This window comes from Cherax quadricarinatus, chromosome 36 (assembly GCF_038502225.1).
Source record: "Cherax quadricarinatus isolate ZL_2023a chromosome 36, ASM3850222v1, whole genome shotgun sequence".
Classification (NCBI taxonomy): domain Eukaryota; kingdom Metazoa; phylum Arthropoda; class Malacostraca; order Decapoda; family Parastacidae; genus Cherax; species Cherax quadricarinatus.
In genome coordinates this window covers 28,964,051-28,988,466 of record NC_091327.1, presented here as the reverse complement: position 1 = coordinate 28,988,466, position 24,416 = coordinate 28,964,051, and the positions used below count along the sequence as shown (strand labels likewise).

The following is a 24,416-nucleotide window of genomic DNA, read 5'->3' as shown; positions in this document are numbered from 1 at the left end:
TTATTTCCCAGTAAAAGTAGGCCTTAGACAAGGATGTGTGATGTCACCGTGGTTGTTTAATATATTTATAGATGGGGTTGTAAGAGAAGTAAATGCGAGGGTCTTGGCAAGAGGCGTGGAGTTAAAACATAAAGAATCACACATAAAGTGGGAGTTGTCACAGTTGCTCTTTGCTGATGACACTGTGCTCTTGGGAGATTCTGAAGAGAAGTTGCAGAGATTGGTGGATGAATTTGGTAAGGTGTGCAAAAGAAGAAAATTAAAAGTGAATACAGGAAAGAGTAAGGTTATGAGGATAACAAAAAGATTAGGTGATGAAAGATTGGGTATCAGATTGGAGGGAGAGAGTATGGAGGAGGTGAATGTATTCAGATATTTGGGAGTGGACGTGTCAGCGGATGGGTCTATGAAAGATGAGGTGAATCATAGAATTGATACGGGGAAAAGAGTGAGCGGTGCACTTAGGAGTCTGTGGAGACAAAGAACTTTGTCCTTGGAGGCAAAGAGGGGAATGTATGAGAGTATAGTTTTACCAACGCTCTTATATGGGAGTGAAGTATGGGTGATGAATGTTGCAGCGAGGAGAAGGCTGGAGGCAGTGGAGATGTCATGTCTGAGGGCAATGTGTGGTGTGAATATAATGCAGAGAATTCGTAGTTTGGAAATTAGGAGGAGGTGCGGGATTACCAAAACTGTTGTCCAGAGGGCTGAGGAAGGGTTGTTGAGGTGGTTCGGATATGTAGAGAGAATGGAGCGAAACAGAGTGACTTCAAGAGTGTATCAGTCTGTAGTGGAAAGAAGGCGGGGTAGGGGTCGGCCTAGGAAATGTTGGAGGGAGGGGGTAAAGGAGGTTTTGTGTGCGAGGGGCTTGGACTTCCAGCAGGCATGCGTGAGCGTGTTTGATAGGAGTGAATGGAGACAAATGGTTTTTAATACTTGACGTGCTGTTGGAGTGTGAGCAAAGTAACATTTATGAAGGGATTCAGGGAAACCGGCAGGCCGGACTTGAGTCCTGGAGATGGGAAGTACAGTGCCTGCACTCTGAAGGAGGGGTGTTAATGTTGCAGTTTAAAAACTGTAGTGTAAAGCACCCTTCTGGCAAGACAGTGATGGAGTGAATGATGGTGAAAGTTTTTCTTTTTCGGGCCACCTTGCCTTGGTGGGAATCGGCCAGTGTGATAATAAATAAATAAATATATATATATATATATATATATATACAAATATATATATATATATATATAAATATATATATATATATATATATATATACATTATATATATATATATATAAATATATATATATATATATATATATATATATATATATATATATATATATATATATGTATATATATATATATATATTTATATATATATAACAAAAATTAAAAATAACTTAACGATACTAGAAAAATGGATGTGGAAAGAAACATAGAAAAATTACGTTGGTCTCACTATTTCGACCTACGGCTGAGGCCATCTTCAGCAGAATACGATTACGAACACGCATGATAAAATACGAGTGAAAAACAGTAACTGAATAGCGATTAATGAGGGTCGTTGTGCGCTTACACATCAGAGGAACTGGTTCCTACGAAACTGTATATGTCAGCGCATCTTTTGTGGTCCGGTGGCCTGGTGGCTAAAGTTCCCGCTTCACACACGGAGGGCCCGGGTTCGATTCCCGGCGGGGGGAAACATTTCAACGCGTTTCCTTACACCTGTTGTCCTGTTCACCTAGCAACAAATAGGTACCTGGGTGTTAGCCGACTGGTGTGGGTCGCATCCTGGGGACAAGATTGAGGACCACAATGGAAATAAGTTAGACAGTCCTCGATGACGCACTGACTTTCTTGAGTTATTCTGGGTGGCTAACCCTCCGGGGTTAAAAATCCGAACGAAATCTTATCTTACACCTTTCATGCACTGGTATTTGTCATGTATAGTGTCACATTTTCTGCTGACCTATTGTTTACACATATCTGGGCCGTCTGGTTGGCAGCGAACGATGGGGTAAAAGGGGCGGAGGTTGAATGGGTGGGGAGATAGTGAGTGTTGGTAGGAATGATTACTGATATGAGGGGATTTGATTTCGGGAAGAGAAGGGAAGGGGGTTGTTGTGGGCGTGATAGAGGGGTTGTATGTGTGAGGCGAAAAACTTGTGATTGTGAAGGAGAGAGGTGGGTGTGAAGAAAAATAGTTGTGGGCGTGGGGGGAGGGGGTTCTGGAATCAGTAGTATCAATAGTAGTAGCAGTTGCTAGTTGTCAGAGGCACTTGTCGACAAACACATGACTTGTGGGTGGGTGATTTGTGTGTGTGTACAGCAGGACTTACCAACAGCACCGTCTCTTCCCTTGGCAGCATAACGAATGCTCAGACCATCCTCTCTCTTGAAGCGTATCTCCGGGGCTGGGTAGCCCTCAGCTCCGCAGCGCAGCAGCGCAGGAGAGTCTTCGTTCACCTCCACGTCAGTGCTGGTCTCCTCATCCAGGATGTTGGGTGGCACTGTGCGGGAGATACGAAGTGATTTATTTTATCTAGCAAAGTTATATCCATCAGAAAATATCATTCGTCATTATGAAGAAGAATATAGAGTCATAAAATCGTTGCTGGAGCATTTCACCAAAAACCTACACTTAAGAGAGGAACTTTGTCCATCCTGGCTCATTGTCAAGTCCCAACTGGGCGAGAAAAGTAAAGAAGGTCTGAAGACAATTCCCCCGCTCCTCCTAAGAAATTGTCATCGGGCCTTCTGTACTTTTCTCACCTTGGATGTGACTTGACAATGGTCCAGAACTTGACAGTGGCCTTTATTGTGTGTTTCTACTGAATCGTCACCGTGAAAAAAAAAAATAAAACCACCCATTTCTTCCTATCAAACAACAGCCTTTCTTACCTACTTCTTGTCTACCCCACTTTATTTTTTCTCTACCTGTCTACCCACGACTTTTTTTTTTCACTGCTCAATCCTCTCCCCATCCTTGCCATCACGCTTATAACCTCACCAAAACAACAACAACAACAACAAAATATGTTATTATCCTATTCTATACGATAGTTACAGAGTGGGAACAAAACTTAACAGTTTCCTCCAAAAGTTGTTCCATCCCTCTGGGTGAATATCATATAGTATTGAAATTTGTCAACCTCACTTGAGAGATTTCAGTTGGACGATGTGGATATGGCGATGAAGGGGGTGGCACTGTTGGAGAGAGATGGGGTGGCACTGTTGGAGAGAGACGGGGTGGCACTGTTAGAGAGACGGGGTGGCACTGTTGGAGAGAGACGGGGTGGCACTGTTAGAGAGACGGGGTGGCACTGTTGGAGAGAGACGGGGTGGCACTGTTGGAGAGAGACGGGGTGGCACTGTTGGAGAGAGACGGGGTGGCGCTGTTGGAGAGAGACGGGGTGGCGCTGTTGGAGAGAGACGGGGTGGCGCTGTTAGAGAGAGATGGTGTGGAACTGTTGGAGAGAGACGGGGTGGCACTGTTGGAGAGAGACAGGGTGGCAATGTTGGAGAGAGACAGGGTGGCACTGTTGGAGAGAGACGGGGTGGCGCTGTTGGAGAGAGACGGGGTGGCGCTGTTGGAGAGAGATCAGGTAGAACTGTTGGAGAGAGACGGGGTGGCACTGTTAGAGAGAGACAGGGTGGCAATGTTGGAGAGAGACAGGGTGGCACTGTTGGAGAGAGACGGGGTGGCGCTGTTGGAGAGAGACGGGGTGGCGCTGTTGGAGAGAGATCAGGTAGAACTGTTGGAGAGAGACGGGGTGGCACTGTTAGAGAGAGACAGGGTGGCAATGTTGGAGAGAGACAGGGTGGCACTGTTGGAGAGAGACGGGGTGGCGCTGTTGGAGAGAGACGGGGTGGCGCTGTTGGAGAGAGATCAGGTAGAACTGTTGGAGAGAGACGGGGTGGCACTGTTGGAGAGAGACGGGGTGGCACTGTTGGAAAGAGATGGGGTGGCACTGTTGGAGAGAGACGGGGTGGCACTGTTGGAGAGAGACGGGGTGGCACTGTTGGAGAGAGACGGGGTGGCGCTGTTGGAGAGAGACGGGGTGGCGCTGTTGGAGAGAGACGGGGTGGCGCTGTTAGAGAGAGATGGTGTGGAACTGTTGGAGAGAGACGGGGTGGCACTGTTGGAGAGAGACAGGGTGGCAATGTTGGAGAGAGACAGGGTGGCACTGTTGGAGAGAGACGGGGTGGCGCTGTTGGAGAGAGACGGGGTGGCGCTGTTGGAGAGAGATCAGGTAGAACTGTTGGAGAGAGACGGGGTGGCACTGTTAGAGAGAGACAGGGTGGCAATGTTGGAGAGAGACAGGGTGGCACTGTTGGAGAGAGACGGGGTGGCGCTGTTGGAGAGAGACGGGGTGGCACTGTTTGAGAGAGATCAGGTAGAACTGTTGGAGAGAGACGGGGTGGCACTGTTAGAGAGAGACAGGGTGGCAATGTTGGAGAGAGACAGGGTGGCACTGTTGGAGAGAGACGGGGTGGCGCTGTTGGAGAGAGACCGGGTGGCACTGTTGGAGAGAGACGGGGTGGCACTGTTGGAGAGAGACGGGGTGGCGCTGTTGGAGTGAGATGGGGTAGCACTGTTGGAGAGAGACGGGGTGGCACTGTTGGAGAGAGATGGGGTTGGCACTGTTGGAGAGAGACGGGGTGGCGCTGTTGGAGAGAGATGGGGTAGCACTGTTGGAGAGAGACGGGGTGGCGCTGTTGGAGAGAGATGGGGTGGCACTGTTGGAGAGAGAGGGGGTGGCACTGTTGGAGAGAGACGGGGTGGCGCTGTTGGAGAGAGATGGGGTAGCACTGTTGGAGAGAGACGGGGTGGCACTGTTGGAGAGAGACGGGGTGGCGCTGTTGGAGAGGGATGGGGTGGCGCTGTTGGAGAGAGACGGGATGGCACTGTTGGAGAGTGACGGGGTGGCACTGTTGGAGAGAGACGGGGTTGCGCTGTTAGAGGGAGATGGGGTGGCACTGTTGGAGAGAGACGGGGTGGCACTGTTGGAGAGAGACGGGGTGGCCCTGTTGGAGAGAGACGGGGTGGCGCTGTTGGAGAGAGAGGGGGTGGCCCTGTTGGAGAGAGATGGAGTGGCGCTGTTGGAGAAAGACGGGGTGGCACTGTTGGAGAGAGACGGGGTGGCACTGTTGGAGAGAGATGGGGTAGCACTGTTGGAGAGAGACGGGCTGGCGCTGTTGGAGAGAGATGGGGTGGCACTGTTGGAGAGAGACGGGGTGGAACTGTTGGATAGAGACGGGGTGGCACTGTTGGAGAGAGACGGGGTGGCACTGTTGGAGAGAGACGGGGTGGCACTGTTGGAGAGAGACGGGGTGGCACTGTTGGAGAGAGACGGGGTGGCATTGATGGGGAAAGAAGAGGGTGGCACTGTTGGGGAAAGAAGGGGGTGGCACTGTTGGGGAAAGTAGGGAGTGGCACTGTTGGGGAAGAAGGGGGTGACACTGTTGGGGAAAGAATGGGTGGCACTGTTGGGGAAAGAAGAGGTGGCACAGTTGGGGAAAGAAGGGAGTGGCACTGTTAGGGTAAGAAGGAGGTAGCACTATTGTGAGAGAAAGAAAAGTCGCTAACCACATGACCTCACAACAAATGAACAACGTAGGGCAGCACGAGTTTAGAGCAGGTCGCTTCCTCCTGCCTCTCGTAGCTACTGGAACACTACGACATGATCTTAGATGCACTGGAAGACAAGCAAAATGTGGATGTGGTATACAAAGACTTTGCAAAAGCCTTTGACAAGTGTGACTCTTGTGTAATAGCGAACAAAATGCATTCAAAAGGAATCAATGGAAAATGGGGCAGATGGATTTTGAACGTTCTCATAAACAGAACAAAAAGAGTAACTGTCAACAAAGTTAAAGGCTGCCAGTGAAAAGCTGCATTAATCATCCACTGGAGATGATACTAGAATTTGCATGAGTGACATCCATCGAGGGTACAGCAAATCTTCAAGCTAATATCAAGCGTCTTTCAGTAGGTCACAGAAAATTATTTAATGTTCAATGAGGACAGATTTCAGTTATTCTGAGCATTCAATTGTTCGGAGCGTAAAACTAATTCTAACCACTTCCTGGCGCGAGAAACTGATGAAAGGGACTGAGGTGTAATAATTTTAAATATTCCTTTCTAGGATGACATCAGAGTCATTATCACAACCGTGAGGAAAATGATTGGATGTATTTTGAGAACCTTCAGAACAAGGGATGCCAAGCCACTGATGGTCACCTCTCTGTAAGCTGGAATATTGTTGCACACTCTCAGCCCTATTCAAGGCAGGCGAAATTGCAGATCTGCATAATGTACAAAAAACCTTTATTGCACGTATAAGTTCAGTCAAACTCTTAAATTACTCGGAATGAAGTCCCTTGACCTGTAGACCTTGGAACGAAGGTGAGGAAGATGCATCCTAAATTACACCTAGAAAATCCTAGAGGGATTGGTTCCAAATGGCTCGCTTTACTCTCTCTCCTTCTGTCTTTCTCTCTCTCTCACATTATTACTCTGATTTATATGTTATTTGTCTACATTGCTGCTTTACTTCACTTTGTACATATTGCAAATATTGGTGGTGGGAATATACGGATACTCAAAAAACTACACTTGGAGTTTGCGTTTGATTTTATTCTCGTGGTTTGTTCCTTGGCTGGGGACGTGACTTACAGTCAGGTACTACAGGCCTTTTATTTCTACCTGTGTTCGTAGTACTTCATTAGGCAATATATGTACCTGCTCATGTCTGGACATTTGCCGCATCTCAAATTGCAAAGAAGCCTCATCATCATGTAAAACCAGCTCCATTGATTCCAGTATTACAGTTATGTAAACTATACTTCAGACTCATTATTAAATGTGTAAGTCCTTTGCCTCAGGCTTGCATGTGTAATAAATAAATGTCAGTATATACTGTTCTTTTGTCACCCTGGCTCATCCTCAAGTTACACAGGCTCGTCCTCAAGTTACACAGGCTCGTGTTCAAGTTACCCAGGCTCGTCCTCAAGTTACACTGGCTCGTCCTCAAGTTACCTAAGCTCGTCCTGTTGGTCCTAAATCCTCTGACGGTGTACGGTTTGCAGCAGTGTTTGTTCTCAGTGTTGTGCGAGGTCATTTATTAGACTCAGCTAGCATTTTCAAAGCTGAACTGTATGCATTTAGCATTAGTGGTAGTTTCAGATTCCTTTAGTGCTTTGCAGGCTATAAAAAAATTACTTCGCCTCGCCCCCCTAGATCTTCATATACAGATTTAGTTACGCCGCATTTCTAGCAAAAACAAAGAAATCGTTTTCTGTTGGGTCCCTGGTTATATTGAAGTTCAGGGCAATGAGGTGCGCGGTCAGCGGTACATGACTTTCATGTTTCATATAGAGGTATTCCATTCTCAGACTATTTTGCTGTAATCTCTAACCACCTTCGCAACCGTTGGCAACAACGTTCATCTGAGTCGATTCATAACAAATTATATTCTATCAAGCCATGTTTAGGATTCTGGTCTTCTTATCGATGTCTTGTGTCTTTGCATCGGACACACACGTCTCACTCATTGGTATCTCATGGAGGGGCGTCAGGTGCCACTCTGTGAGAATTATCACGTTCAGTTTCAGTTCGCCATGTTTTATTAGACTGTCCTGTCTACCAGCGGGCACGCAGAATTTATCTCCGACGTTGTCGACGCTCTAACGCCCTTACTTTGTCTTCCATCTTTGCTGACGGTCCCAACTTTGACACAGACTCCCTCTTTGACCTTTTGACAGCAACAGATTTATTACACAACCTTTGATTATACTTCTTTAGCACTCTTCACTGCCCTTAACTCTGTTATACTCTCCACCCTAGCTAGTCTTTGATCAAGTATACCTAACCTGCACGGCGATATGACCCTTGTGAGTTTAGCGCTTAGTTATGATTATAATAATAATCCCCCTCAAGTCACCCAGGCTCGTCCTTAAGTCATACAGGGTTGTCTTATAGTCACCTTCTTTAAGACATTCAGGGCTTCGAGTATCTCAACATCCCAAGGCTCTGCTCAAACTATGAAAGATATTGTACAATATATCCACTATCCAATATATGCTGGGTTCTATTCCATATTATTTTTTCCCAAGTTTATCCAAGTTAACAAGTGAAGAGTCCTCAGAGCTTGGGCTTTGTACCTTAATGCTTCACAAAGCGCTGTTCATCCTGGACTCAGACAAGCATCTCATAATTAATGAGCCAGTGCGCTGGACATTGACCAGCTTAAACTGATATACTGTACTTCCACATGTTAACACTTTCTGTAAACTTATTTTTTTAATATTTTTTATTACTTGTATTATGATCATCGTTATGGTTGGTTTGTATTAGCGTTACTTTTATTATTAAATTATTAATAATTAGTATTGAGAAGAATAAATATTAAAATTTTTTTTTTAATTTTGTTTATATTATTGATATTGTTATCACTAGTATTTTAATGTTAAATTATTATTATTACGTATTATTATTATTATTATTATTATTATTATTATTATTATTATTATTATTATTATTATTATTATTATTATTATTATTATTATTATTATTATCCCCGAAATGGTTGCATAAATTTTTATTTTTGCCTTCCTACAAAATTATTTCGTTCATAATAAAATAACACTTCATCTGATTGGCTTCAAGTTTTCAGCACAGGTGTACAGTAACTAGGCAAAGATTCTTGCAACATCTGCCATGTGCAGATTCACTTTGAACAGAGAGGTTAAACTCATTTCAAGAATTCTGGAATGAGTCCGGTATCTTCCAAAAGCCTCTGCTGCTTAGCCTCAAACATTCCTACTTCGAATGCCGACCCCTACTCCGCCTTCCCTCCACTACAGATTCATACACTCTCGAAGTCATTCTATTTCCTTTCACCCTCTCTACATGTCCAAACCATCTCAATAACCCCTTCTCAGCCCTCTGGATAATAGTTTTCGTAATCCCACACCTCCTCCCTCTTCCCTCTCAAAGTGGGAAATAAACTACTATTGATTCAGTGGAAAATGTACTAGTTACGAGAATAACCGCTGATCATGTACCACAGCAAAAATTATCATTACTGGAAGAAATGAATGAACCAGTTGATAAGTTGTGGGATTTAGATGCGATAGGTATTGATGTAAATAAACCAAGCCCACAAGAGTCTCATCTCAGACTTATAGCCAATATTTGGACACTGTCAAATATGAAGATGGACAGTATTGGGTTAGGGTACCATGGAAATTAAATCCACCACATCTACCTAGCAATTATCGCATGGCTTTCGGACAAATGAAAGCACAAATACATGAGCTCAGGAAGAATCCAGAGCTACTGACTGTCTATGATAATATCATACAAGAACAGTTGGACAATAAATTCATTGAGGAAATAGTCGAAGATAAGTTGAAGACAGAAGCTCATTATCTCCCGCACCATGGAGTCAGACAAGATTCTGAAACCACTCCACTACGTGTATATAATTGCAGCGCACGTGCAAATAAAGATGTAGCAAGTCTTAATGACTGTCTGATGACCGGACCCTCACTAACTGAGAAGCTTGGAAACGTGCTTATGAAATTTCGCACAAACCCATATGCCTACATGGCTGATATTTCCAAAGCTTTCTTAAGAGCAGGACTACAAGAAATAAAGAGAGATTATACTCGATTCTTGTGGCCTGAAAATCCACATGATCTTCAAAGTCCTGTGAAAACTAATCGTTTCAAATCAGTATTATTTGGTGCAACATCCTCTCCATTCTTACTAGAAGCTACTCTAAATATACACATGAAGAAATCCGAAAGTCCCTTCAAAGAAATCTTAAAGAAAAGTTTCTATGCGGACAATCTTCAAGGTAATGCGAATAAAGAGGAGGATTTGAAATCCTTATACAGAGAAGGTAACAAGAAGAAGCAAATATGCCTCTAAGGATGTGGAATACTAATTCACAGCAATTAAGGGAACTTATCAAAGAAGATTTCCCTGAAACTGAAATTCCTGATTGCAACAATATGCTGCGACTTAATTGGAACACGCAGGAAGATACTTTGAGTCTCAAAAGGATAAACAATAAATCATGCAGTACACTCACTAAACGTAGTTTACTGTCAGAGGTATCACAATGTTTTGATCCTCTAGGACTCGTCCCACCAATTAGCATAAAAGGTAAAATACTTATGAAACATGCATGGAAACTCAAAATTGGATGGGACGAGAACTTGCCTCTAGAAATGAGTCAAGCATGGGATGAAATATCCAAGGAGTTTAAACAACTTCATCAAATTACATTTCCCAGACAAATAGGTCAAGAGGGAAACAAGTACACATTTCACGTGTTCTGTGATGCGTCAACCAGAGGTTATGGCGCTGTAGCTTACATGAGTAATGCTGAAGGAAGTACACTAATTTACATCAAAGGCCAGGGTAGCACCCTTGAAGGTCAGAACAGTACCACAATTGAAACTGACAGCACTCTATGTAGGTACAAAACTAGCTGTCTATCTCAACAAAGCACTTGATCATCTCACTATTGAAAAAAACCCGTGATCTGGAGTGATAATGAAGCAGTTCTCCAGTGGTTAAGAAATAATAAGAGTAAGTTGGTCTATGTACAGAACAGAGTAGCAGAAATAAAAGAGATGCAGAGAGATTATCTCTTTCTCCACGTCTCTACCCAAGAGAATCCAGCTGACATGTTGTCACGTGGTGTCCCACTCAAGAAATTTATGGATAATAAATTATGGCTCCACGGACCGAACTGGCTCTCTAATGAACATAACTGGCTTAAGCAAAAAGCTCACATTATGCCAGAAGAAACAGTCTGCTTGAGCACAGCAGAAATAAGTTGTGTAAATACTGCAGACACAACAGAAATAGTCAATGATGGATCTAAATACTCATCTTTGGGTAAACTCTTAAGAGTTACAGCTCTTGTCTTTAAATTCATTAAAGGAATAAAACCTAATTATGAATATCTTGAACCCATTAAATACTGGGTGAAACTAATACAGAAAGATGTTTTCTCTACAGAATATAAATTTCTGGAAACACAAGATAAATCCCCAAAGAAACCTGTTATGATTAATTCTTTAGGACTTTATCTCGACTCAGAAAAGATTATAAGATGTCGAGGAAGAATTCATAATTCTTCACTACCTGAAGAAGCCATACATCCAATATTGATCCCCAAGAATCATTGGCTAACGAAACTGATTGTGCAAAACGCCCACAGTAACGTGTTACATGGTGGGGTAGCTGACACACTTTGTCATATACGACAATCTTACTGGATACCTCAAGGTCGACGAAGTGTGAAAAAACAAATAAAGGACTGTATTACTTGTCGTCACTACGATATGCGAGTATGTCAGTATCCAGGTCCACCTCCACATCCCTCTGAAAGAGTTTGTCATATCACTCCATTTGAGGTGACAGGTGTAGATTACACTGGACCAATAATTTTAACCAAAACAGTTGACAAAGTTCCCATCAAGGTGCACATCTGTTTGTTCACTTGTGCTACAACTAGAGCAGTACATCTAGAAGTAGCCACTGACATGTCTGCTGAAACCTTTATCAAATTATTCAGACGGTTTGCATCCAGAAGGGCATGTCCCAGACTGATGATTTCAGACAATGCAACGAACTTTGTTGTTGGTGCTGCTTATATAAGCAAGATCTTTGATCAACCATAAGTACAACAGATGCCGAATCAACGCAGTTCTCGTTGGAGATACATTCCTCCTAAATCTCCATGACACGGCGGATTTTACGAAAGAATGATCGGCATTGTAAAACGTTGTTTAAGGAGTACTCTTCATCAGCAGAGAATCGACTTAGAAGAATTCCGTACAGTTGTAACTGAAATAGAAAATAGAGTCAACAACAGACTTCTAACTTATGTTACCGATGCTATGGACAATTTAGAAGTGTTAAGTCCATCTCATTTACTCCGTGGCAGAAGGCTCGAATCTGTTCCTCCCATGAATGATAAAGGAATCATAGAGGATCCTACTTATTTCGAACCTGAGCAACTCAGATGTAAATAAAAACACCTTAATAAAGTGATTGAACGTTGGGAGAAAATTTGGCGAGAAGACTATCTCACCTCATTGAGAGAACACTTCTATGGAGCTGGTATTCCTGAAAATCATAAGTCCTTAAGACCTGGTGACATAGTGATTACTGACAATGATGGTCCGAGGTCCCAATGGCCACTTGGAAAAATTGTGACCATATACCCTGATGCAAATGGAATCATCAGGACAGTTGATGTTTTAAGCAAAGGTGTAGTGAATAAGCGGACAATAAATAAACTAGTGCCGTTAGAATTAAACAGTGTTGAAAACAAAATCAGTGATTCTCCAGAAACCACACAGACTAAAGCTGATCAGAAAAGACAAGCAGCAGTGGTGGCGAGTGAGAAAATCAAATTAATGTTAAGTGATGAATAGTTCACCTACAGTGAACCTCCGTCGCCCCCCAGTGTGGAGAAATTTTCTCCAGGAGTGGGGTATTAGCCCCCTTCAGCCCCTTTCCGTCCCTTTCAGCCCTGATGGGCCCAGCCCTCTCAGAAGGGGCAAACATCTTGTTTACTGCTACAGCAAGTAATTGATCCCAGATGCAATACGAGTTTGTGACGTGGTCAAGTGACCGCCACACCTTGTAAGAGTCCAGTGTTGCAAAGTGTAGTTTAATAAGAGACAGTCCACCTCTTACCTTAGCAGGACAATTAAGGAAAATCCTGCTCCCACTTTGTTACCATGGTAAAGATAGTGTACATTGTTGTCTATGCTTAAGACAGCAAGAATCAAGCATTCTGCTTTGCTTCATGGAGGAAGTTTGGCAAGGAAGCAAAAAGTACTAGGTCAGCTTTTCCTTTATGTTCTAGGGGCATTGCAGCGGTGTAGGATGCTGTGAGGTCAGATTACTTTTGACTCTACTGAGAGAGAGACATTGACATGCCGGGATAACCAACAAAGAACACTGTTCCATGCGTTTTGCACAAAAGAATCTCAATAAACACTTACAGAGAAGTGTGATCAGCTTCTCTAGTGACATTATGGCGTGAACAATTATTGATGAACAGTGTAACAACGAGTGTTGCGATCCAACAGAGTGTAGTGTGACATTCTTCAAAGAACACTATTCTTCAATCAAGACATCGGATATCTGGGCATAACTATGGGTCAGATACATATACCCAGGTAAGTGTACTAACTCGTTATGTACTACTATTAACTGCGCAGTTGAGTATAAAGTTGCAAGTTAGTCACTTATCATAAACCCCGGTGATAAGTGGATCTTTGAGTCCACGCAAGTAAGTGTTGTCAGCAATCAGTGTCTGATATATGCTGACATAACACCCCCTAGGGGTAATTTATAATCATACCTAATATACTCTATTTCAGCCCATTGCAAAGTGGTTATGACTTCTCAAGACCTCGCCTGCAGGGGCGGCTGTGCAAGCGATGAGCTGTCTTACCTAGCTAAGTTCCCCCTATATTTAATCTTTAACCTTAGCTGGTAAACCATTTCTCAACACTGAGGATGAGGGTCCCCAGTCCAGTTCTAGAGGTGGTACCTATATATATATATATATATATATATATATATATATATATATATATATATATATATATATATATATATATATATATACACGTTTATATATGTCGTACCGAATAAATAAAACTTACAATTTTGGCTTAAATAGCAATGCTCTTTTTGCCAAATAAAGCAAGCGAAAATTTGTGTATGCAATAAATTCGCAAAAATCATAAATCATGCTGAACATAGTGAAAAAAATATATTTCCTTTGTGATTGTTTAGTATTAAATTATTGTAAACTTATCTAAAATATATTTAGTTGGGTTAGGATAAATTAAATTGTGCTTATTATAATAAGTTTAGGTAAGTTTCCTAAGGTTCTTTTGGTACAAAATTATTAATTTTTATGTTAACATAAATAAAAAAAAGTCTTCAAAAATATAAGAGAAAATTTTAGTTTTTATGTTAACATAAATAAAAAAATTATCTTTAAAAATATAAGAGAAAATTTTAGAAGGGACTTAATTTTAAATGAATCTTGTTAATTGACCAATTTTACCTATTCGGCACGAAGCTGTAGAATACAGCTCAAAGAATAATAAAGCTGCAATAAATTCTCTGTTTAAAGTGGATAACAAGATACATTGACAATGTAAAAATTAATTATATAAAATTATTAAAGAACAATGAGTCAACAGAAGTTTGATGGGTTGCTGGGTTGTGGGAATTGTTGGCTACTAATGATCGAGGCTCTCTCTCGGCTGGCCATCTATCTGTAGCAAGGGTTCACTTTATGATGTCATTGACTTCATTGTGTTTTGCGTGCCAGCCCTTGGTTTTGAAACAGTTAAGACCATGTAGACCAGATTGGTCGGCTTGTGCATTGCCGCAGATACACGTATATTCGATGTGAATTGGGGCAGCAAGGTGCAGAGCCACTGCAATACGCAGGGTTTTAGGGTCGAGGCGTGTTCCAATTGCCGAAATGGGAACTGTTTGGAGGAAGTCCCCGGAGTGAGGTACACTCACTGCTTGGAGATGGTCAGTCTCTCTGTCTGATGTTACAGCCCTAAGCATGTTGGCAAGCACCTTTTCAGCAATGGGCCATCCCAACTTGACTGTTTGTAGGCCAGTGCTGCACTAGGTTTTGGTGCTGGAGCAGCAAGAGTTTCCCATTCAGTGATGGTACTGGCGTAGCTGGGGTCCTGTATTTCTGCTGAGTCACTGAGGTTGTCTGGAAGAATTTGCTTTATTAACTCATTTGATGCTATGGAAGAGAATAGTAAAGCAGGTAGGGCAATCTGGGAGGATTTGTGTACTCCCAGCCTTCCAAGCCTGACTGGAAGTGAGGCTTGCAACCATTGTCCATCTTCGAGGGAAAGGTTTAATACACTCTCTAGCATGGTCTTAAGGAGTCATATTCCTCGAGTTTCTAACTGCTGAAGGCAGGGGAGCATCTCTGGGAGTAGGTAAGTTTCGGGATTGACAGGCACCTGGTGAGTAAGTATAAGGCATCATGTGTATCGATGTCTTTCATCCTGCCTTCCATCGTCCTGAGGTCTGAGATTTTTTTTCTAGGATCAGAGCGATGGCATTGGACCCAAGAGGAGCACCAAGGAGAGTGCTATTGGCTGGATCAATGGCTCGTGCTCCTGGTAAAACGGTGCTAATATTCTGGATCATCTGTCGATTGGTAGAAACTATTTCACATTTGTTGGGGTTTAACGATAGGCCCAGGCTCTCTCCCATGTCTTTGATTTTTCTGATGCCTTCGAGGAGAGATTCTTTAGCGCCAGCCAGGGTACCATCATCCAAGAACCAGATATTAAGCTCACTGGAGAGCGCTTCTGTGACTTCTTTGATGACCAGACAGAATATATATATATATATATATATATATATATATATATATATATATATATATATATATATATATATATATACTATATATACTATATATATATATATATATATATATATATATATATATATATATATATATATATATATATATATATATATATATATATATATATATATATATATATATATATATATATATATATATATATATATATATATATATATATATATATATATATATATATATATATATATATATATATATATATATATATATATATATATATATATATATATATATATATAATTATTTATTTATTTATTTATGTATGGCTACACAAACACACACACATACATACATACATCAAGACCACGGTAGTGAACACCTGCTTCGAGGCTGTCGCCAACACATACGTTCAGTGTTGAACTGATTGAGGCACTAGTGCTGCACACGTCTCATTCATCAATGACACAAATTAATGAGCAACACCAACAACAATGCACCACAAATAACGGTGCTATACAGTCACACAAGTGTCATATAAGCAAGAGTGCCACGTAAACAATAGTGCCACACAAGCAACACAAGCTTACTTCAGTAGAGGGCGGGGTGTGAGCGGGGTGAGGGTGAAGGATGGGCGAGGGTGGGGGTGAGGCTGAAGTTGGGAGGAGTGAGGGTGGGGTGAGGGAGGGGTGGGGGCGGGGTGATAGTGGGGGTCCCTTAAGACTAGCCAGGAGTTTACTGCTCGATTTTATTTCTCTTCGGTTATGGTAATTTGTGCTCCAGGGAGCAAGAGCCTGCCAGCCCCAAGCTCTTCTCCCCTTCTTTTAGGGTTACCCTGACTCCACCTTGCTGTTCTGGGACTGCCCGGAGCCACTCTTCCTAGTTTTGGGCTACCATGAGCCTATTTTAAGACTGCATAGTTCCTATTTTAGGGCAGCAACGTTCTTATTTTAGGGCTGCAATGTTCCTATTTTAGGGCTGCTACGAACCTATTTTAAGACTACCACGAGCCAATTTTAGGGCTGCCATGACCTTGTTTTAAAGTTTCCATGAGCCTATTTTACAGCAGCCCAGGGCTGCTACATTACTGTTTTAGGGCTGCCCCAGAGCCTAAATCATTTAGGGCTTTCCCAGTCTCTCTCTCTCTCTCTCTCTCTCTCTCTCTCTCTCTCTCTCTCTCTCTCTCTCTGTTTTAGATTTGTGTCATGAGGCATGATAGGAAAATAAGTATAAATGACGTAGCCAGGATATCTTAGCTGATGTAGCCAGGATATCTTAGCTGATGTAGCCAGGATATCTTAGCTGATGTAGCCAGGTATCCCAAGATACCTGCTACTCCCACACCTAATCAAAGCTTCCTAGTCCATTCTTGGCTGGGTATTATTATTCTCTACTTCCTTCTAATTAACTTGATTAGTAAACGGCTAATGACATATGGAGGTTTCTCTGACAGTTTCTCCCCCTCACGGTGACTGGTGGTGAATGATACTGGGTGCTAAACGAGCTGTAATTCGCATTACGTTTCGCTCCCTGTAGTCTTGTCAAGTCATTCCGGTCGAGGTGCTTGGTTAAGCTCTGCTCTGGGCGAAACGTTGTCTCGCTAATAGTTGTTGGTGTTGTTGGCTGTGGTTGTGGTTGCTCATGGTGTTGATGTCGCTTTCAGTGTTTTAGCTGTTGTTTTATTCGTCAGGAAAAACAAAATCACATCAGATGGTCTTTGTCCTAAGACGACAGTCTACCAGTCTTCCTGAATAAGTAAGACACGTAGGCAACAGTTAGGCAACTTTATTCCGAAACGTTTCGCCTACACAGTAGGCTTCTTCAGTCGAATACAGAATGTAGGCAGGAACAGTAGCGATGTGAAGACGATGTAATCAGTCCATCACCCTTGAAGTCGTAGATTTGAGGTTGTCAGTCCCTCAGCCTGGAGAAGTTCAGTTCCATAGTCTGGAACTATCTCAGACCCAAGTTCTTACAAACTGTGACGATGGACACCTCAAGAATTCTTACAGACTGACGAAACAGACACCTTAAGAGTTCTTACATATGTGAGGCGAGTACTTAGCGTCAATAAGACGAGAGACCTAAAGACTTTTGCAGTCTCAAGCTACAGGCTTAAAAAGATTCCTACAGACTAGTTGAAGGCATTGATATATATATGCAAGTGACGCTGCACAATGTGTCTTCTTTTTGAAGCGTTAATGGGGCATTTGGTAAAGTACAATGCTCGAAATATTTTGCCAAGTGTATAAAACCCACTGGTATCAAGCCATATTGTAACCACATTAGCATTTTATGTTCAGCACGGTTCAACAGTACAGTGGTAGTAGCATTCCTTGGAGGGGGCTCGAATCAAGTGGAATGTCCCGGGAAGCGCACACTCACCATTCTGGCACAAGTATCACACACGTCACATCCCTGGGTCACATCATCATAAGTGACGGAAAAAAATGTTTAAAAACCTCCAAAACTTCTTACTATTGGCAACTATGTAATCAAGAAATGTTCCTTTACTGTATAAATATTTTATTGTTTTTAGAACCTGGTACTTGAGACACTATAGGGAAAGAACCCTCATTCTGGGACATTAAAATGAGGTTTTAATAAGTACCTTTGTCAAGGTACTTTATAAGGTCCCACGACAGAGGAAACTTTCTAATATTAAGATTCTCCCTGCAGGCCTGGTCACAGACCGGGCCGCGGGGGCGTTGACCCCCGAAACTCTCTCCAGGTAAACTCCAGGCATAATGTCTTTGAATTAAAACTTTTTTGGGTTATGCCATTGTTTACCTTTCTTTAAAGCTACTGCAAGCCAATGGGGTCTCAGTGATCCACGGGTTCCTCGTGTGTCGAGGTTCGTCAGCGGGTCTATAAAGCCGCCAAAGGTTCTACTTTCCCCTCAGCCTTGAGACAGGATGTCATCAGATTGAGCGATATCCCCTCTGCTGCTAGGGTTCTTTGCTACATTTTTTTCTCATCTTCCTTTGGCTTCTATCTATCTCCTCTTTTCGTGTTAACCGCCGTGTCTTACTTAAACACCATACACCTGTCACCGTAAACTGTTAGAGAAGCTACCTGTTTATTTCGATGTAACAAAATCTCATTACCCTTCTCTTGCTATACCTCTTCCTACTTATAATGCTACTTTCCCGTCGTTTTAACACAGGAGGCTTTAACAACAGGGAAACTTAACATAAGCATTAATACGAGTGTTGACGTGTGACAGAATCAAAATCATCCCAATTCCTCGCCGTCCTTACAGTAGTCTACCCGAGTATTTCCCTATTCAACGGCCCTTCGACCTACCCTTCTCTCCAGCAGCTACCATCAGCCCAGTTGGTCAAGACGGAGGATGGTGTAAACCTTGGTAACTGATACTGACAAATTGGTCTAAAAAAGACAAGTGGGACAAACACTAGGACATATTTATTAGAAAACGTTCCGGTCCTGGGACCTTGATCACATCGAAGAAGTGATCATAAATATGTCCTGGTGTTGGCTCACGTGTCTTATTAAACCAAGACGAAGGATGGAGCCTCCACCTCACCTTGCTCTGAATGAAACATATTAACATAATCATAATTCAGTCCATCTTGTCCTTTCAAGACTCACCGACAACTTCGAGGTAGCCCTGCCTGGAGATTGGGGGCACTGTGTTGATCTGACAGAGATAGTAGCCACGGTCAGCTAGGCTGACAGCGTCCAGGTGCAGGAACCACGTGCTGTTGTCGCTGTGGGAGACGCGGATGCGGTAGTTGCGGGAGATCATTGTGTTGGAGATGCTCAGGAGCGTCTGTGTGTCCGCCTTCATCCACGCGATCTGTGGCGGAGATGTTGGAGATGAGAGGCATGTGGAGGACACGGGTGAGGCTAGACATGTGAGACTGGAAAGATTAACCATGTGGGGACACGGGTGAGGCTTAACATGGGTGTGGGTAAATACTAGAGAAGCTAGACACGTGAGACTAGACGTGGGTAAGGTAAGTCATATGTGGGATGTGGGGAAGGCTAGATATGTGGTGGATACGTGATAAGCTAGCTATATAGCTGACACGTGGGGGGAGGGGGTATCAGAAAGGCTGCAAACCTTACTTAAGCAGTAGGACTTCAAGGTGAGCATAGTACCGAGCTTATTGCCTAAGGCACATATCGACCGAATATGCTCTGCCGCACATGCATCTTAGGAAAATTTAAGATTAGCCCCTAGGAATCTAAATAATCATTCACGACAATATACATGATATATGGCGGGTCTGTCTTAAAATGTACAACACTAGCATTAAACCCACACCTGATTAAGCATGTCAAGAAACTAGAAAATGTACAGAGGTTTGCATATGAGTTATAAGGAGAGGCTAAAAGAGCTCAGCCTGTTGGTAATAATGGACAGAAGGACCAGGAAAGACGTGATAACGACGTACAAAATACTAAGAGGTATTGAAAGGTAAAAACGTACTGGATGTTAGAGAGGAATAAACAGGTACACGAGGGCTTGATAGAAGTTAAAAATACAAATCGGTTATAGGGAAGCTAGGAAGAAAATTTTCAGCCTCAGAGTAATCAGGAGGTGGAATGAACTAGACAACGAAGTAGTAGAAGTAGGATCTATCCACAGCTCTAATATTAGACATGATAGAGCCTAAGAAGCCAGGAGTTAACCCTGTTTCGGCCAGTGTAAGAGGAAGGACCAGGAGCCAAGACTCGGCCTTTGAAGCCACAAAAGGTAAGTAAACACACACACACACACACACACACACACACACACACACACACACACACACACACACACACACACACACACACACACACACACATACACAAAAGGAGAGTGCCTCATAATGGAAATGGAAGAATAAGAATACAGACTATATGAGGCATGAATTGCCTGAATAAACATTGAACCTTCGGATAAAGAGAAACAAGACTGCGACAGGAAGATCACACTGAAAGTGTAAGACATCAATAAGCGTCACTGGCTACCTTTAAAATAACTTTTACATATATGGATGGGCGAAATAGTAAAAAAAAAAAAAAACACTAATTGTTCACAACCAAAATTTGTTTGAGAAGCTATAGGGAAGTGTCTGCGCCTCTGAGATGATATCGGTTCCTAAAAAACACGGACAAGCTGGTGAAGGTTCAGAGAGGTATAGAATATCTTCCAGATTATCATATTCATATGAAGCGCCAAACCTTTAAGAGTTATTCAGCGTAAGCTAGAGTTGAGGCTCGATCCTCCATTCACTATTCATTTTTCCTAAATTCCAGAGCTAGGAAGAAAGTATGAGGGAATATTCGGAAGTATGAAGGAATATTAGACTTATCCTCAATGTCTGATTAAAGGAATAGAGACATGATAGCCAAATAAATAATTATATAAGAGAGCAATGATGCCCTAAGGTTACTAGAAAGAAATGGATACTAGAGGAGGTAGCAAGTGCTGCAACTACTGGGAACCTTCAAACAATATATGATAAGTTATACGCAGAACATAAGACGGGAAGTCACGATTTTAATTATGCTCCTGTAGATTTAAACAGAAAGAGAAAAATGCAATTTCAGATATGTATTTAAAAGGCAAGTTGATTGAAAAGACGCAAGAGAGAGAGAGAGAGAGAGAGAGAGAGAGAGAGAGAGAGAGAGAGAGAGAGAGAGAGAGAGAGAGAGAGAGAGAGAGAGAGAGGAGAAGAGAGAGAGAGAAAGAAAGACAGAGAGGGATGGAGTCTTCTAAGACATTGAGAAGTCGCAGTAGTATTCCATAATAAACATTCCTGGGTATCATACTATTTCTGATATTACCTGGAGTTTACCTGGAGAGAGTTCCGGGGGTCAACGCCCCCGCGGCCCGGTCTGTGACCAGGGCTCCTGGTGGATCATATCATAGGAACTGATTCATCTGTATACGATCCAAAGCTGACGAGGATGTGATTGGAATGATCCAACAAGTGGTTAATAAAGTTTAATTGCAATAATTTTAAAGTGATGAAGATGGGGAGAGGAGACCGAAGACACCATTCCACCTGATAGGGAAGTAGGTACAGGTATCGAGATATTACTCCTAACCTCTCTCCCGAGTATCGTATCATATATCAGGGTAAAAATCAGCGACAAGTACAAGACTGGAACATGGAAAGCTGCATTCAGACACACATACTGGGAATTGTTCTAAAAGATGTACGTCACTTGTGCAAGACCAGTCCTCGAGTATGTAGCACCAGTTTGGAGCAAAACACACACACACACACACACACACACACACACACACACACACACACACACACACACACACACACACACACACACACACACACACACACACACACACACACACACACACACACACACACATACACACACACACAAAAAGAAATAGCATGAAACAAGATCCTGCAGTGGAAACCAATGTTAAACGGTCCCCAAAAACACTAGCGAGTGTACCTCAACTATGACAGAGCACAAAAAAAAGAACAGCTGAGAGAAATAGTAAGAAGGCACCAGAGGAAGGAAGGGGGGACAGGCCAGGTACCGACAGATGGAAGTGCAGGCTCGGGGTGAAGAGCAAATACGACCTCCCACGGAACCACCCACAGCATACCACCAATCCCTAGCATCCTACACCAACAAAACACAATAACCAGAACTGAGCCACACTCCACACCCACAGTCGTCTCCCTCCAGCAGTAATACCACCACAGCAGCCTCCCATAATATCCAGACCTGCCTATCACACCAACAGCCTGCACCAACGTTTTCCACCCTCCCCCCGAGAATACAGTTCTAGAAGGGAGACTGAAGATATAGAACACCAACACAGATAAAATTTTAAATAAGAATGGGGAGTGGCAGGAATCACTGAGGCATCCCTGGACATCATAACATTCACAGAGATTAAGCTCATGGGGTGATAATTATAACCCATAACAGCATCTGTTATATAACAGATGCTGACTTCCCATCTGATATCAGATACTGAGGAAAGACGGAGGAAACAGAGGGGTAAGAGTTCCACAGCTCATCAAAAAACAATGGAGTTTTGAGATGGGAGGATTAGTCAGATGAGTAGTGGATGACTACATAGTAGGAATACTTTAAACTGGGGGCTCAAAAGTGATGATAGCAGTGATGTACAACCCACCACCAAACAGCAGAAGGCCAAGACAAGAACACGAAGAGAGCAACAGAGTGATGGTGGACACACTAGCCGAAGTTGCCAGAAGGGCCCACATGAGTAGGGCAAAGTTACTCATCATGGGCGATGTTAACCATAAGGAGACTGATGGAAAATCTGGAGCCACATGGGGGACCAGAGATGTGGAGAGCCAAGAGGCTGGAGGCTGTAGTGGAAAACTTCCTGTACTAACATGTTAGGGACACATCCTGAGAGGAGACGAACCAGCAAGGCTGGGCCCCGAATTCACCTTAAACAGTTCAGACATAGGGATATTACACAAGAAAGGCCCATAGGCGCTAGCGATCATGTAGTCATGAGTTTTGAATACATAGTAAAATTAACAATGAAGAGTGAAACAGTATGAAAAAGACGGGAGAAGCCAGACTTTCAAAAAGGGGACTACACAGATATGAGGCAATTCCTACATGAGGTGCAGTTGGTAAGTAAACTAGAGCAAAATATATTAAATGAAACGATGGGACACGTGACCACAAAGTGATGGGAGGCACTGGAGAAGTTTGTACCAAGGGGCAACAGAAACAACAGGAAGACCAGAGTGAGCCCATGCTTTACCCGGAGGTGTGGAGAGGCCAAAGCCAAGTGTGCTAGAGTATGGAAAATGTATAGAAGGCAAAGGACCCAGGAAAACAGAGAGTTAAGCCGAAAAGCCAGAAATGAATATGCATAGATAAGGAGAGAAGCCCAGCGTCAATACGAGAATGACATAGCATCAAAAGCCAAATCTGACCCAAAGTTGTTAGACAGCCATATCAGGAGGAAAACAACAGTCGAGGATCAGGCAATCAGGCTGGGGAAGGAAGGAAGCAGTGGAGCTCACAGGGAACGACCAAGAAGTATGTGAAGAGCTCAGTTCACGATTCAGGAAGGTATTCACAGTGGAGACAGAGAGGTTTAGAGCAAGCCGAGGTGGTGTAATCCCGATTTTTAAGAAAGCAGACAGACAGGCTGCGATAACTTACACACCAGTGTCGTTGACTTGTACTGTACGTGAAGTTATGAAGATTATTAGGAGAAGAGTGGTGTAGCACCTAGAAAGGACCGGGCTCATACAAGACAACCAACACTGTTCTAGGGAAAGGAAATCCTGCGTTACAAACCTGTTGTTCTACGACAGGGTAACAGAAGTGAGACAGGAGAGAGAGGGATTGATAGATTTCATCTTCTTGGACTGTAAGAAGGCCTCTGACGCAGTATCACTCAAGAGACTGGCTAAAAATCTAAAAAAAAAAGCAGGCAGGAATAGGAGGGAAATTACTGCAATGGATCAGGGAACACCTGACAGGAAGGAAGCAAAGTGTGTTGGTACGAGACGAGGTGTCAGAGTGGGTGCATGTGTCGAGTGGGGGTTCCAGGAGGGTCAGTCTTAGGTCCGGTGCTCTTTTTTGTGTATGTGAATGACATGGCAAAGGGATACATTCAGAGATGTTCCTGTTCGCAGACGATGTGAAGTTAATGAGAATACGAGCGAACGAGGATCAGGTTACCCTTAGACTGTCTAAGAGTAACCGTGGATGGTGACACATCCACACTATGCTACTCTGAGAACTCTCTCCCTGCTTTGGTTGCTCTCTTGCAACATTGCACAGCTCCTAATGATGCACAGAGAAATGTGAAAGTACTTGAGCTAAAGATTCCCTCCTTCATGGCTTATCTTGCATAGTTAAGATCGCCCGTCTGGGATTGTTTGCATATAATATAATATATATATATATATATATATATATATATATATATATATATATATATATATATATATATTATTGTAACCATGAACGAGTGATATTGATCAATAACAAC

General features: G+C 42.8%; 1 protein-coding gene across 1 annotated transcript in view; it reads right to left on the bottom strand.

The window, feature by feature from the left end:
* The window catches only part of LOC128691303 (lachesin), a 242,900-nt gene that overhangs the window by 156,066 nt on the left and 62,418 nt on the right, over positions 1-24,416 (bottom strand). Inside the window, exons 5-6 of the mRNA XM_070091662.1 lie at positions 19,040-19,247; positions 2,339-2,509 (exon numbers count right to left, since the gene is read on the bottom strand). Of these exons, the coding sequence (XP_069947763.1) occupies positions 2,339-2,509; positions 19,040-19,247 (379 nt within the window). The remainder of the gene's footprint in view (positions 1-2,338; positions 2,510-19,039; positions 19,248-24,416) is intronic.